At 38.7% G+C, this 13983-nt stretch overlaps 2 protein-coding genes across 2 annotated transcripts; both read right to left on the bottom strand.

The window, feature by feature from the left end:
• Window positions 1–1683: 1683 nt before the first annotated feature.
• On the bottom strand, window positions 1684–5601 carry emc7b (ER membrane protein complex subunit 7b). Its single transcript, XM_083933975.1, has 5 exons — window positions 5257–5601; window positions 3616–3735; window positions 3366–3504; window positions 2792–2872; window positions 1684–2460 (listed from the first exon to the last, which is right to left on the bottom strand). Exons 1-5 carry the CDS (start codon window positions 5493–5495, stop codon window positions 2311–2313), a joined length of 729 nt encoding a protein of 242 aa, XP_083790101.1. The 5' UTR covers window positions 5496–5601; the 3' UTR covers window positions 1684–2310.
• An 886-nt stretch (window positions 5602–6487) lies between these two features.
• Window positions 6488–12658, bottom strand: katnbl1 (katanin p80 subunit B-like 1). The gene is made up of 10 exons (XM_083934017.1): window positions 12541–12658; window positions 11855–11982; window positions 11660–11697; window positions 11171–11453; window positions 10588–10703; window positions 10441–10491; window positions 9433–9522; window positions 9083–9187; window positions 7598–7691; window positions 6488–6992 (listed from the first exon to the last, which is right to left on the bottom strand). Exons 2-10 carry the CDS (start codon window positions 11861–11863, stop codon window positions 6960–6962), a joined length of 819 nt encoding a protein of 272 aa, XP_083790143.1. The 5' UTR covers window positions 11864–11982; window positions 12541–12658; the 3' UTR covers window positions 6488–6959.
• Between the last annotated feature and the right edge of the window lie 1325 nt (window positions 12659–13983).

Genomic DNA, 13983 nt, shown 5'->3' with positions numbered 1-13983 from the left:
GTCAAATGTTATCTCCCTAAACTCCGTGCCTTTTGTTCTGCTTAGAGGAAAAATAGCTTTGTGAATGAACCTGTGCTCGTTGTCTTTGTGTGCAGTCTTGTGAAAGTGAGTCAGTGTGTACTGATATAAACAGTGAAATGAAAACTCAAAGGCAGAATTATACTTTCGTCAGCATGGACATTTTCAACATCGAATGTGTTGAATCTGATCTGGTTTGTACGTGTATATGGATTTTTTTTGGGAGAAATGGTGCTAATCACTATCTTCCCCAACAGTTGAGTAATAGAACTAACATGCTATGGATAACATGTACAACTAGCCTGACTGTTGCTCAGGACAGAACAGCGCTCAGGAGAAGTCACTATTTTGTCCCAAGACTCCATGTTAGTGCAAAAGTTCTGCCCCTTCAGTCTGATACAACAATGCAATATTCTATATAGTTATCGACAACCAGAAACCAGATGAATCTGCCAAACTCATGTTTAATTTGTTCTGGCAGATAGGTCTGGCCCCTCTCCCATACAGACCTGGCGCTGGGCGGACCAATACCTACTGTTTATCTCATGTTGGGCAGGTTAAAGACGATGACTGAAAGCATCACTGTCCAGACTGCAGGTCCCTTCAGTGCACTTTTTCAACTCAGATCAAAGTGTAAAACTGGGTAGTGCGATCAAATGTGACTCTATTCTGTTACTGTATTGCCTATTGCCTAAATAATGTTTTCAGAAATGCATTTTAGTGTAATGTTTGGCTGCAATGAGATTGTAGATCACGTTTATTGGCTCTGATTGGTTGTAGGTCTGGCCATTTGTGTCCAGAAGCCTTTTGCTCTGCAACGTTGATAACGCATCAAAATCAAAAATTAACTGAGGGCCCAGAGTAATACACATTTTCCATTAGTCTGGTGATGCCAGGCAACTAAAAAACTCTTTAAAAGACCGAAATCAAAAACAAATTGATCAAACTAACAAACTTTGGCCAAAGGTTAGCGTATTTCTGTCAGAAACTTACATTATTGTCCAAGAATTATTTTAGAAAAGCATGAATAAACCACACTGTTAAACTGGGTGACGTTGTCATTAATATTTTGCTATAATGAACATGGGCAACTTAGCTTGTTCTGAGTCAATCCCACATACACCTTCCTGCTGCCGTAACTATTCACCAGTTAAAAATGGTCTCTAATAAATACACTATTTTAGTGTTTGCTGAAGTGTTTTAATAGGTGGTTTATTATATATGCATGAGCTTTTTTTGTTTTTTAAAAGATTTACATCAAGTATCAAATGGGTTTATGGCTAAGACACGTTAAAAAAAACAACGTTTGTCAGTTTTCATTTTTGGAGCCTAAGAAAATAATAATAATAATCACCAGCACTATTCTTGAAAGCAGTGAAGTTAGACTCCTTTACAGGTCTCTAATTAAACAAACTTCATCCAAAGCACTAATAGGGTTTGACAACCCTTTGTGGACTATGTGATAGGGCTGAAAGATCTGGCAAAAGCTAGAAACTGGAGTTGGGATTGTTCTCTCATAAGCTAAGATTGAATAGTAATTTATCATAATTTCCATCCTATAAGCAATTATGAGTGAGTTATCACAAACACATTTTAGTATGACTTTAATATGGACTTCATGGTCCGCTTTATTACAAGTAAAGTTACACTCTAGAGATCTTTAAAGCAACCACACATCCTTTGAATTGCCAATCATTACCAGATAAATTTAAACACCTTAGGCACGTACAGTATGTGAATTCTGGCCACACAGTACTCAACCATTATTCAAATTAGGCCATGTGTTCACTCTCTAAAAAGGAAGATGGTCTGAAATAAAAACACAGTTGTTATAACTATTGCAATTTATTTATCTAGGCTTTTAAATAAGAATTTATCAGTCTTAAAATTCAATTAAACTTCATTCACAGTCATATTACTGATATTGAAAAAAAAAAAAAAAAAAAATCTCTGTATATATGTTCTCCTTTCAGGTAGTGGAATTAGCAGCAGTGGAAAAATGCACACCAGAGGGTTAGCAGAGAAAAGATGGATGGGTAGTAGAGCCACATGTAGAAAGTGTAGCGCAAATGAAGGATAACAGCTTTTGCGGGGAAATTTCTTGTCAGTGCAGTATGAAAAAAAATCTTATTTTTTCTCAGTTTCCAATAGCATATTAGAAATCAAGATGTGCTTAAAACATCTAATAATAAAGAAAACTGTACAATAGACCCCGAGGGAAAGAAATTACACTTAAAAATCTTGCTTCCATGGCGTAACTTGTAGCTTTTTTTTGAGGGGGCACGTACAGTACTACCTCCTCTTGGCAGCAGGCCTTGTTCCCTTGCTGCTGCTGCCTGCCTTGCTGGAGCCCTTGGAGCCAGAAAAGAGCTTGGTCATGAGCTCAGAGACGTCTGGAAGTTCGGGGTTGGGGTTCAGCATGTTCATGGACTGCTCCATTTCCTGTAAAGACGGCAGTGAAATGACAACAGCTGTAGAAGGAGAACTGAAAAACAGGCTCCTCACTGATTTAAAAATGGGTTTCAGGGACATTTCCCACAGTTAAGTTACACTCCCACTTCAAGATGAGGCAAGAACACGGTATCATGAATTTAATGTCCCTTTAACTACTGACATTACAAACACAGGACATACACTATTAGTGCCAATCAATAAATCCTTATTAAACTGAATCAGTCTAATCAGAATGCATCCATTAACATTCAGAGGCACTGCATGATTAATTAAATGTACATACAATATATCTAAAACAACACATAAGACTATTCTTTACCTTTCTCATCTCTGGGTCATTGGTGTTGACCACCTTGGGCAGTAGAACAATGATCAGCAGGGGCAGAACCATCATCATAACCTGCAGGACAATAGAACAATACATTTAATACTGAGAGCCAAAAGCACAAAGGCTATCTTTTACACTTACATACAGTATGTATACAATTGTCTGCACTGAAAAGTCAACTGTATTTTGAAATAATATACATAGCAACCTACAATAAATGAGTAAAGGATGGCTAATAAGGAGAGTCTGGGCAACAGCAACTGCCCAGCATAGGCACAGTTTGGTTTGACTATTGAAAAAATATTTGATGATCTTGTGTGCGCAAAAGCGGTTAACTTTTCCTTCTGGGTACTGCACACCGCATTGTAACTGTTCATCAACCAGGGTAACAGTAGAAGAACTTGATGTTTATTCCCAGTAAGGTAAGGGAGTGATTTGCACGACAGATCCCTGCATTTTGCTCACCCAAATGAACGTCCACTGACCTAAATCTAAACTTATTTGACCTGTTGGAAATCTCTTTACCCTGTATACTGTACATCACACATAATATTTTTTTATTTACCATTGGGTTCATGAGAAAGTCTGTCCAGCCCCAGGTTTCTCTCTTCATGAAGTAGGTGTGGGGGCCATTAGCCCTGATTTGAAGAGGATATGGCTGGCGAATTACTTCTGAAGTCTTGATGTGGTTCACGAGACGTGCCCTGTGAAATGCCACATGGTTAATTTAGCGGGTAAGAGATGCCTCTAAACAGTCTGCTGAACACCGTGCAAGGATGACTCGACCAATACGAAGCCTACAAGGGAGGACTTACCTCATTTTTCCCTTGGATGTGATATCAACACGGACTGGTTCAAATCTATAGGTAGGGGTGATGACTTCCACAACGTAGGATCCTGAGGGGACGTCGTTCACAGCAAAACTTCCATCAGTTCTGTAACAAAATTGGATTACATCAATGTATACAGTTCATTAAGGTTAGTGAGAAAGAGGTGCTGGTTTAACTTTTGTCACATTTGAGGCTGTAGTTGGTGGAGAGGTTGAATTAAATGTAGTTATACAACCAGCCAATTCATATCAATTATAGATTGAGAAATGCGCACAAGTTAACGGAGAGAACCCCTCTCATCTCCAAAAATTACTGTCAAGGACCCCTTAAGTGGAATATATGGTTTTCCCCTTTATAATTTAATTGCAGCTACCTTGTTGATGGCGCGCATGTCTTACCTTGTAGGTTACTGTTTAGTAACCTACAAGGTAAGACATGCGCTCCATCATGCAGATATAAACATGTCAGTGTTACTGTGAAATATTTTTGTATATCTGCCAGCTATCTACACCATATAGTGAATGAATGATTTTATTTATTTCGGTATATATCAAGCTTATATAACAGAAAGAGTGTAGGTCGAAGCCAAAGCTTACCCCTTTACCTTACAAATGGATGCAAAATACAAAAGGATCAGATCACAGACATTTGAAACTAATCAGTACACTTAAATTTCTGATCACAACAAAATAAAGAATAGCGCACAGCACATAACCCAAAATAGTACAAACACATCAAGCTTAATTTTCCATACTGTAACAAGAAATTATGTTGTCTTTTAAAGCCGACTATAGAGTACAGCATAATTTAATATTTCCATGACCATTATTCCAGATGTTAACCCCTCAGAAGGAGAAAGACAGGGATTTGTTTTTTTTACAGTAGTATTTAGTTTCTCAAATAATAGTGGTCTTCTCAGGATATAACTGGAACCCTCCATTTTAAACAGATTCTGGATATCTTGAGGAAGAAGTTTACTTTTTGCTTTGTACATGGTTTGTGTTGTAATGTAATCAACTAAGTCCCTGAAATTCAAACAGATTAAGCGACTAAATAGTGGGTCGGTTGGCTCAAGGTTGGAAAGGTTTATTACTGAGGCCTTTTTTGCAATAAAAACGAGAATTTGTATTTGTTCTGTACGTGTTTCCCGAACCTCAGTGCCATATGTCATATGTGGGGGCAATTAATAAATAATCTAAAATGTATAAATGAGAGTTGAGAGAGGAAAGCCTGGGCTCTATATTTGTACACAAATGATTAGGAGTGAATGATTGTGGGAAGTATTTGATTTAAAGCTAAACTACATATACATCAGTGGTTATGACTGCCACAACAGACACGTCTCCCATGAACAAAGTTTGTTGTTATGGTTACAGTTGCTGCGAAAACCAAGAGGCCTGGCTGAGCTCATAATGAAATTAACGACAGTTCATTTAATACAGGTGAGTTATAATGTAATTAGCATGCTGTTGTCCCGGTTGGCAACAAGTATTAAGCTGTAAATTAGTTAGGACGGCTAGGAGCTGCCATCTGCCGACAGCTGCGGTCACCAGCAGGATATGCTAATGCTACCTAGCCTCTAACAAGCTAACTTAGCTAAGCGGGTGTTAACTGGCTGTTTCTTACCTCACAAATCCAACGTATTCTTCACCTTCCACTAGGATTCTTGCCGTGGACACCCAGTCTTGTGTTTTCACCCCGGGAACTATCGCTCTTCCCTCGATTTTGAACCGATCTCCGTTCGGCTGTGTCGATAACGTTACACCTGCGCCAGGCCCCGTTTCCATGTCAGTGAAACACCACGCGACGACGACTGCAGCCTGCAGGATGGCCCACAACAGCGGCATCCTTTCCCCGAACAACATACTGTCTGTCTTTACCGTGTTAAATTAAAATGAGGTCTAACCGTGTTGCCCGTCAATATGTATTCAAGAGCGGTTTGGTGAAGGAGCGGAAGACTCGGCACATCAGCTGTCGATGCGGAAAATGACGTCACTTAAAAAAAAACTTTATTGCACAGCCCGACAGTAACAGCTGATGCCTGATGGAAAGATCGTTGCTTTTAATAAAAAAAGTATATTAACATTATAAATTATTAATTCTCAGATTTGGAATGTAAATTTACAAGAATATTTTATGACAAATATTGTATTGTTTTTTTTTAATTCACAAATTCAGTTCTATCTACACGATTTTGTGATGCTTATCTAATTTCCTTAAGGTATATATATTTATGTCTTTTATCCTTGGCCTTTTTTCTTTGATGAAATACTTTTGCTTTGATATTAAAAAAAATGTAAAGTTATTTTGATTAATAAAGTTTCAACAAAGTACACCACTTACAAACAGGAGCAGCTGAATAACTTGTTTGGCCACTCCAAATGACTTTAGCAATTACGGTAAGCGATTTCACAAGAACAGCAATTGTGTTTAACTTACATGCTTTCATAACGTAATAACTGATTTATTTGCCAAAATCTGTCATATCTAAAAAATTCTGTTTGAGCTAGACTTATTTCTCCTGCACTATAACGCGTCATTCCTACAGTATATAGCGCATTTATTGCCTTAGATCACTCAAGGGCACTTTTACACTATCTGCTACATTCATACTCTGATGGCAGAGGCGACCATGCAAGGTGCCACCTACTCATCAGGATCTAATTTAACCATTCAGGCGCACAGTAGGACACAGATGGGGCTCATTGTCATGCCCAGTACACGCAACACAATAAGAATATTGATTTGGATTTTTATCAAATTTATTTAAAAGAAGATTAAAAGAATCACTTGTTTTTACAATTTACATTATACAGTCAATTGTCATATGAAGAGGCAAAATGAAAACAAGAGGAGCTCTAATAACTTAAGACTGCTGCAGATTCAAGTTCCTGATTCTGGAGAACTCAGGCGCCAACACACACACACATAAAAAAAGGGGAGCATTCATTACATCCACAAGTGCATTTGCATTCCATGGTAAAGAGTGGTGTAGAGAGAGACAGAGAGCTTGGCACTTCATAGAGCGACGTTACACCCAGTCTCATGGAGGTCCACTAAATATGCCCCTTCACAAGAAGGTCCACTTCAATGTGAAGTAGTCATTTGCGGTGTTTCTTCTTTTTCGCAGAAAGGCTCTCGCAGCCCTCCTTAAGGGTCACCAGCTCTACTGAGAGAGTTGTCTGAATTGTCAAGTTCAGCCCCAGTATGAGGTTTGAGATTAAGTGGCAGAATGAACCAGTCCATTTCTCGAGCATCATTATCAGTTCAACACACAGCCATGATTCGGCAGTAGTGGTCACATCCTCAGAGTGCTACATTGACAACTGTCAGGGCAGCTGTGATAGATAAGACTCGATGGCCTGCAACATGAAGTGGAGATAACACGTTAGTTGTCATCACAGCCAGTTAAACAGTCTGCACACATTCAAATAATGTTTGTTTTACATTTTATCAACACAACAAATAAATCAAAATTCAAAACACATTTCTGCCATTAAAAATCCATGATTTTCCACATTACAAAACATCACAACATACTGAATAACTTTGTAAAATACTGAATATAAAAAGTGGAGTGTGTATTTGGCTTTCTGCAGCTAATACTTAAAACTTAGAATCAGTCATTTCTTTTGAAGCATGTCATGAAATGGCAGGATCAAAGAGGATGTGTTACGAATGCTAGTAAGCTTTTGGTGGACACAGGTTATTTTAAGGACAGGAGTGGTTCGCTGTGTCCACCCAAAATCAAGAGAAGGTGGAAAAAACTGAAGAAGCACTTATCGGTATATATCTTTGTGACCTCATGTCAAACAAGTAACCCGGACTAAGCTTGACACTGAACATTTGTACATATTTGAATATAATTTCTGTAACTTTCTCAGTCCTGACTGATCTTTTACAGCTACTGTTGTTATTGTTGTGGAATTATCCCTGATAAGTACTATAGTAATGGCCTCCTTCTCACCTTTGCCAGTTCTCCTGTAGATCCTGGAACCAAACACAACCGGGCTCCTTCCTTCCATAAGTCCTTCAGCCGCTGCTTCATGACTTCAATATTCCTGCAATAGACATAAAAACATTAACATTGCAATATGGGGTGAGTGCACACAGGACCCCACTGCCAGTGACCGTGGAAATCCCAACACAACCCTTCTCTGCCAGGAGCCCTCCCACTACAAGTTCAAAATGGTATTTAGAAATGTGTATGTATGAATATCTTTTCACACTTCTTGAAAAGTTTGATCCAGAAACTCAAAACAAGTACATGCTAAACTTCAGACAGATGTTTGAGTTAATGAATATCTACTGTACAAGTAACAGCGTCTGTGACTGTGTTAATACTCATTATGATATTATAATCAAAACTTTTTCAACGTTCACAGACGGTAGGAATGGAAAAACACTTCCATTGTTTATAAGAAAGTGCACATTGGTCAAATCATGAGGCAAATCAGGGAGGATGTAAAGACACTGGTGGAAATCTGCTAAACTGAAGCTCTGGTGCCATGTTGAATTTTCATATTTGGAAAGACACAGCAATGTGACTAAAGCCAACTGAAAAACCTGTCAAAGTCATGTACTGGCGTGAACACAAACAACATGCAAGCATAACCACCGACCCCCTCCAGAGCCAAATGTTTAGGACAATGAAAAGGACTAAACAAGTGTCATGGTGCAATATTAAGTAACAGCCACATTAGTAAAAGGTCAAATAAAAAAGAAACAAACATTTCATAATATACATTGAATTGGCTTGGAGAGCAATGTCACTTCTCATCCCTAAGAAACACCACGAAAGAAAGTTCTGTTTATTTTCAACCCGACCCATATGTTCATCAAGAGAGTTGACTTATACCTAAATGTGTTACATTTTGGTGGTCAAGTTTCTTCTGCTCAGTTTCTGATTAGCAGCATATCCAGTGAAATATTGTACATTGTTTTTACGGTCAAGTCATTGTCAAAGATTTGTTTAGAATCTAATGGGGCTGTCACAATTTAAATTCTGAAGCAACAACAATCTAAATGATGTTCGAGCTTCAATTACCAAATTCCAAAGCAATCAATTTGACCACATGGCCTTAGAATTAGAATTAATTAGAAACCCTTTATTGTTAAAGTATAGGATACAACGCAAGAGTGCTAGTCGTGCTCCGCAGTACTTAATGTGGAATATTCCACAATATCACATATCACATCATGTGGCCTCTAATCTGTTTAAAAGAAGAATTAAAAACATAAATTACTTGATAGCAATGAAATAGCCGTCAGTGCTGAAAAAAAAAAGTTTAAATTGAATAGAACCTAGAACTTAAAGAGGGAAACTGGGATTAAATCAGATTTGAAGAATCGGGACACCAGTAGAATCCAAACCTCAGAAAATGAGTCTATGTTTGAAAATAGCTGTAACTACCCTTTAAGTCTTGGCTGTATTCAAACATGCGCTGCCCACCTGTCTTCTGAACAACTGTCCCGCAGTCTTTTCTCATTCTTAGAAAGTTCTGGCCACCATTTCCTGATGACGGATTGAACCCAGTGTAAACCCACCATTATGTTTCTGTAAAAAAAAAAGAAAAAAAAAGACACATTTATCAAATCTTAATGTCAAAGAACTTCAAGGTCACAAAATACAAGGCCAATGTTAAAGTAATTGTATTTTTGGTTTATTAGTTATTCATCAGACCGGCTAAAGCCTCTTGGATGACCTTCGAGACTAAATGAATTCCCTTTTTAACTCAGAACGTTTTGATATGATGTCAAAGAGATCCTTAAACATATATACAATTCTAGAGTGGCACTTACTCTTCATAGTTACTGGCAAGAATCACTTTCACTTGGGGCATGAGGTCAACGCAGCAGCCAAGTGACAAACATGGTGCTTCAGTTTGAAGGCTAACGAGAAACAAGAAAACACAAGAAAAAACAAAGAAAGTGAGCTGACTGTTCATAAAGTGGGCAGACACAGAAAAAGCAAATGGCATAACAGTCTTGATTGTTGACTTCCCCCAAATCATCTATCCGCAAAATATTCAAAAATGGACACAAAAATAGAAGAGACGCAATTCAGGAATTTGGCCTTTTCTCTCTATGAACTTCACTTTTGCAACTAAGTGCTCAAATTGGCCCGTTGTGCTGGTCAAGCGTATTTAATATGATCCATATATTTATATGAAGATGTGACAAAACACAACTTAGATTATGATGTTCAGAGCTAAACATTTGAAAGCGGATCAACAGAAAACTGTGTGGAGTTTGCATGTTCTCCCTGTAGTGTTGGTTTTCTTCAGCTTCCTCCCACAGTCCAAAGACGGGCACATGTGAGGTTAACTGATGACTCTAAATTGCCCGTAGGTATGAATGTGAGTGTGAATGTTTGTCCGTCTCTGTCTGCCCTGCGACAGACTGGCGTCCTGTCCAGGGTGTGCTCCACCTCACGCCCAATGTCAGCTGGGATGGGCTCCAGCCCCTGTGACCCCGATAGGGACAAGTGGTTTAAGATGATGGATGGAATTTATTCTCAAGCAAATTCAAGTTTCTCAAAAGTGAAGAATTACTAATTTTTATTGTCGTCAATTGAACATTTTTAAGTTTTGAACAGTTGGTCTGCCAAAAAGGAAATTTGTAAACATGACCTGGACTATGAAAGACAGTGATGCACATTCTTCACCTCCTTCAAATTCATTAAAAAAACAGATAATCAGTAATTTAAAGATAAGTTATTGTGGCCCTAATAATGCTCACAATCTTCTTTGATACAGGTTTGCACTAATGGTGAATTACAGGTAAAGCTGAATAAACGATGAGACTCACTTGTTTGTTAAGACAGGTAAGCAGTCAAGCAACACCCCTGTGTCTTCAATTCTGTGAAAGCAACAGATGATTAAAGATGAAGCATGTAATGTGATTGAAGAACTAAAACAAAGTACCAAAAGGCAGTATCAGTTGTAACTGTTTTACCTTATTAGGTAGGCCACTAATTCACTGGCGTTTTTTCGCCATAGTGTTTGGGCCACTTTTAGTCTTAGGTTTCTTCCGAAAAGGATGTGATTCATGGCTTCATGGTCCTTTGATAGCTGTATGCAAAGACAAACAAAGCACAAAGGGGATTCAGTCTGTAAAAAGTCTCTAAAGATGGAAACACAGGCTGTAATCTTGCATATTTACATGTAAATGTTTATAAATATGCACTGTCCCTGCTTTTATATAAATCTGAACAGTGTTTCCATTTGTATTTACTCCTTAAACAGAGCAATAGTTTTTTTGTAGGAGGAGAACTTTGAATTTTGCCTGTGATGTTTATTATTTATTTAGGGCGCAATCATTCTTTTGGTTACTACCATTTCCAGTAATTGACGCCTGGGTGTGGTTTCACTTTATATTACTATTCACTTGTATGGTGGGTTTACTTAGGCAAAGAGGGGGAGTAGGCCTGAGATATTTTTTGTTGACCATGTCATTTAGATCGTTTCCATCACCTTAGCCCACTGAGCCTCTTAGCAGCTTTTTCATTGAAAGTTGCCGTTACAGTTTAAACTCTCACCTCGGTAAAGTCGCTGTACTTGGAGCTGGCCCCTGCCATCTTGGAGGCCTCTGCGGAGTTCACAGGGAGCCCACACGTGTCATTGTAACGCATGCCCCGCACATCATCTGGGCACGTCAGCTCATTTTCTTTGTTGGCCATGCCAGGATCACGGGCACAGCCTACATCTGATGGTTTGCGGTGCAGCTTTAAGCCCACCACCTCTAATGGACAACCCTTCCTCTTGCAAGATGACAATCGCTTCGCTTTGCCTGGGCTGTGTACTCCGTAATGGACTTGAAATCTGCCGAGATCAAAGTGAACATGGACCGGAAGCAAAGCTGTCATAGTTTGGAAAACCATATAATTCAAAAAGCCACAGACATGGTGATAATGGTTATGGAAAGGTGTCTTAATGGTCCAGTGACTGAGGGGGGAAGATCTGTGGGACACCGAGTGAGCGAGTGATCATAATTAGATGAAATCCACACATGTGGATCAGAGACTCACCTTTCTTTATCTAATTCTTCCTTATTTATAATATCCACCTAAAACAAAAGGATAGGGGATGAAGCCACTACTACAATCTCTATTACTACAAAACCACTGAACTGTACTTCACAGTCACCAAGATGAACAGAAACACAATCTTTATACATTCATACTAAAGACATTGTATTGGTATTGGCTTTCACGTCTCCCTACCTGCTTCATGTTCCTTTCAGCAGAAAAATGCAGTCAGGATCGCAGAAAGCCATATGGATTTATTCAGGTTGACCATTAAGATTTCTCTGGATACCAGACATGCTTACCAGCTTCCATAACATGAGACACTGTTGGACAAACAATTGTGGGAAAGCAGGAAAAGTCAGGGGGTGGAAGAGTTAAAGTCACTTCTTTGTGGCCTAACGACGTACACACTGTTTACCAATATGCAAAATGTCATCCAAGATGCAGCAAAATGACTAAAAAGCCAACATTCAAATGGGATAAAGAAAATACATTTGCTATATTTGAGTTACAAAGGCGTTGGCTGCTGCGATACAAGCACAAACATTAGCTAAGGTGAGCAGCAACAAATGTCCCTAACATGTTAATTAGAGCTAAACTTGTATATCCTGTTAACGATACAAACTTGACAGCCGACGTTTGGATAAGAGCATTTCGTTATACGTCCCTTAGCTAAAAAAAAGTTAGCTTGTACTCCTAGCTGAGTTAGCATAGACCTGCAGTTAGCATTAGCTGTTGTAGTTCAAGTAGTAAGGATACACGGAGACGTTGGAAGCAGCTGGGCCGCTAGCATAGTTAGCTTTACAACCCAGGGAGCATATGGCTTCATACATGGTTAGTTTATATCCACAGTTTAAACATCTCAAAAGTTAAATACCGACCGATGTATTCTGTGAAGGCGCATTAAGGTCTCCTCAGGTGTGTAAATCCAAAAACGTGAAAACGGGTTAAACTCCAGTGCTACTACTCTTTTTCTGTGCAGGTCCGCTAGCGATTCAGAGTCGGACCATTCAAATGAATACAGCGCCGGTGTGTGTGGGGGATTCTGGGATTGATTTTTGGCAAAGAAAAAGCTGGATATTTAGCGACGACTGCTGGACATCCCGACACAAGTTTAAGTGAGCTCCCGCTGTGCCCCACGGCGCCATCGTGTGTAATAAAGGCTGTAATGCAGAAAGAAATCCACGCAATGTTTCCTCCAACCTCCATGGGACTATTTACATTTTAATTTGTAATAGCTACCAGTAGTCTTGTAGGAGAAACCATGAGAAATTGAAGTCGTTTCCCCCAACATGATGGCCTGATGTCTGCAGATCAGTTTTAAGTATGATGCACGACATCACGGTCCTAGGGGCTGAAATATAAAGATATAAATATATGTAAATGATGGTCCCCATAAATAATAGTCAATAATACCCTAACAGCAATAGACACAACGATATCAAAATCTGAATATACTAGCACTGGTTACATCTTTATTCTCCTCTTGCTTGCTAGTCATATCTATGTTTCCATGACAACTGTTGCTAAGGAAACCTCGCAACAACTTACATAGGAAATTGTACCTCTGTCGGCATAATTTACACAGTACCAGGGGTATGACAAGAAGAGATTTAAACACCATTTTTAACTTTAATTGTTTTGTTTTTCACAGCAGAGAGTTGTGGTGTATGGCACTCACGACCGTAAAGTATATAGCTACCCCGCACTATAACTTTTGCTTTTAGGAAAGAAGAGACTTGAAGTTACTAGCTGTGATCTGAAATAGGCCATGTGCAAAACACTTGATGCTAGGACATCATTATAGAGAGGGGGTACATGTTATAGCACACTGAAAATGTCAGAAAATACAGAAATAATTTGTGTCTCCCTATAACTTTTGCTAGGAAAGAAGACACTTTTCTGTATTTAGGCTATTGAAGTTACTAGTTCAATCTGAAATATGTACAATATTAAACACTTGATGGTAGTACATTATCTGTGTATTATAGAGAGGGGATATATTTTGTGGCAGACTAAAATATTGCAGAAAATACAGCCTGAGAGAATTTGTGTCCCACTATAACATTTCCTAGAATAGAAGAAATTTCTCTATATTTACCAACTTTTTTAGTTCTTTTAGTTTTTTTAGATCTGAAATATGTGCGAAATTAAACACTTGATGGTTGTGTCATACTCTTGAAAGAGTTACTGAGCAGCAACTCCTCAGTTCCCATGACAACCATTGCTACTGTAAGAGCATTCACACCACTTTTACACAGGGCACTTATCACAAATAGTTACACATTTCAAACGAATATGAGAGTCTTTTTAATATCAGACAC

This window comes from Echiichthys vipera (assembly GCF_963691815.1).
Source record: "Echiichthys vipera genome assembly, chromosome: 19".
Lineage (NCBI taxonomy): Eukaryota > Metazoa > Chordata > Actinopteri > Perciformes > Trachinidae > Echiichthys > Echiichthys vipera.
The sequence above is the reverse complement of the archived record's forward strand: the minus strand, read 5'-3'. Positions and strand labels throughout refer to the sequence as shown.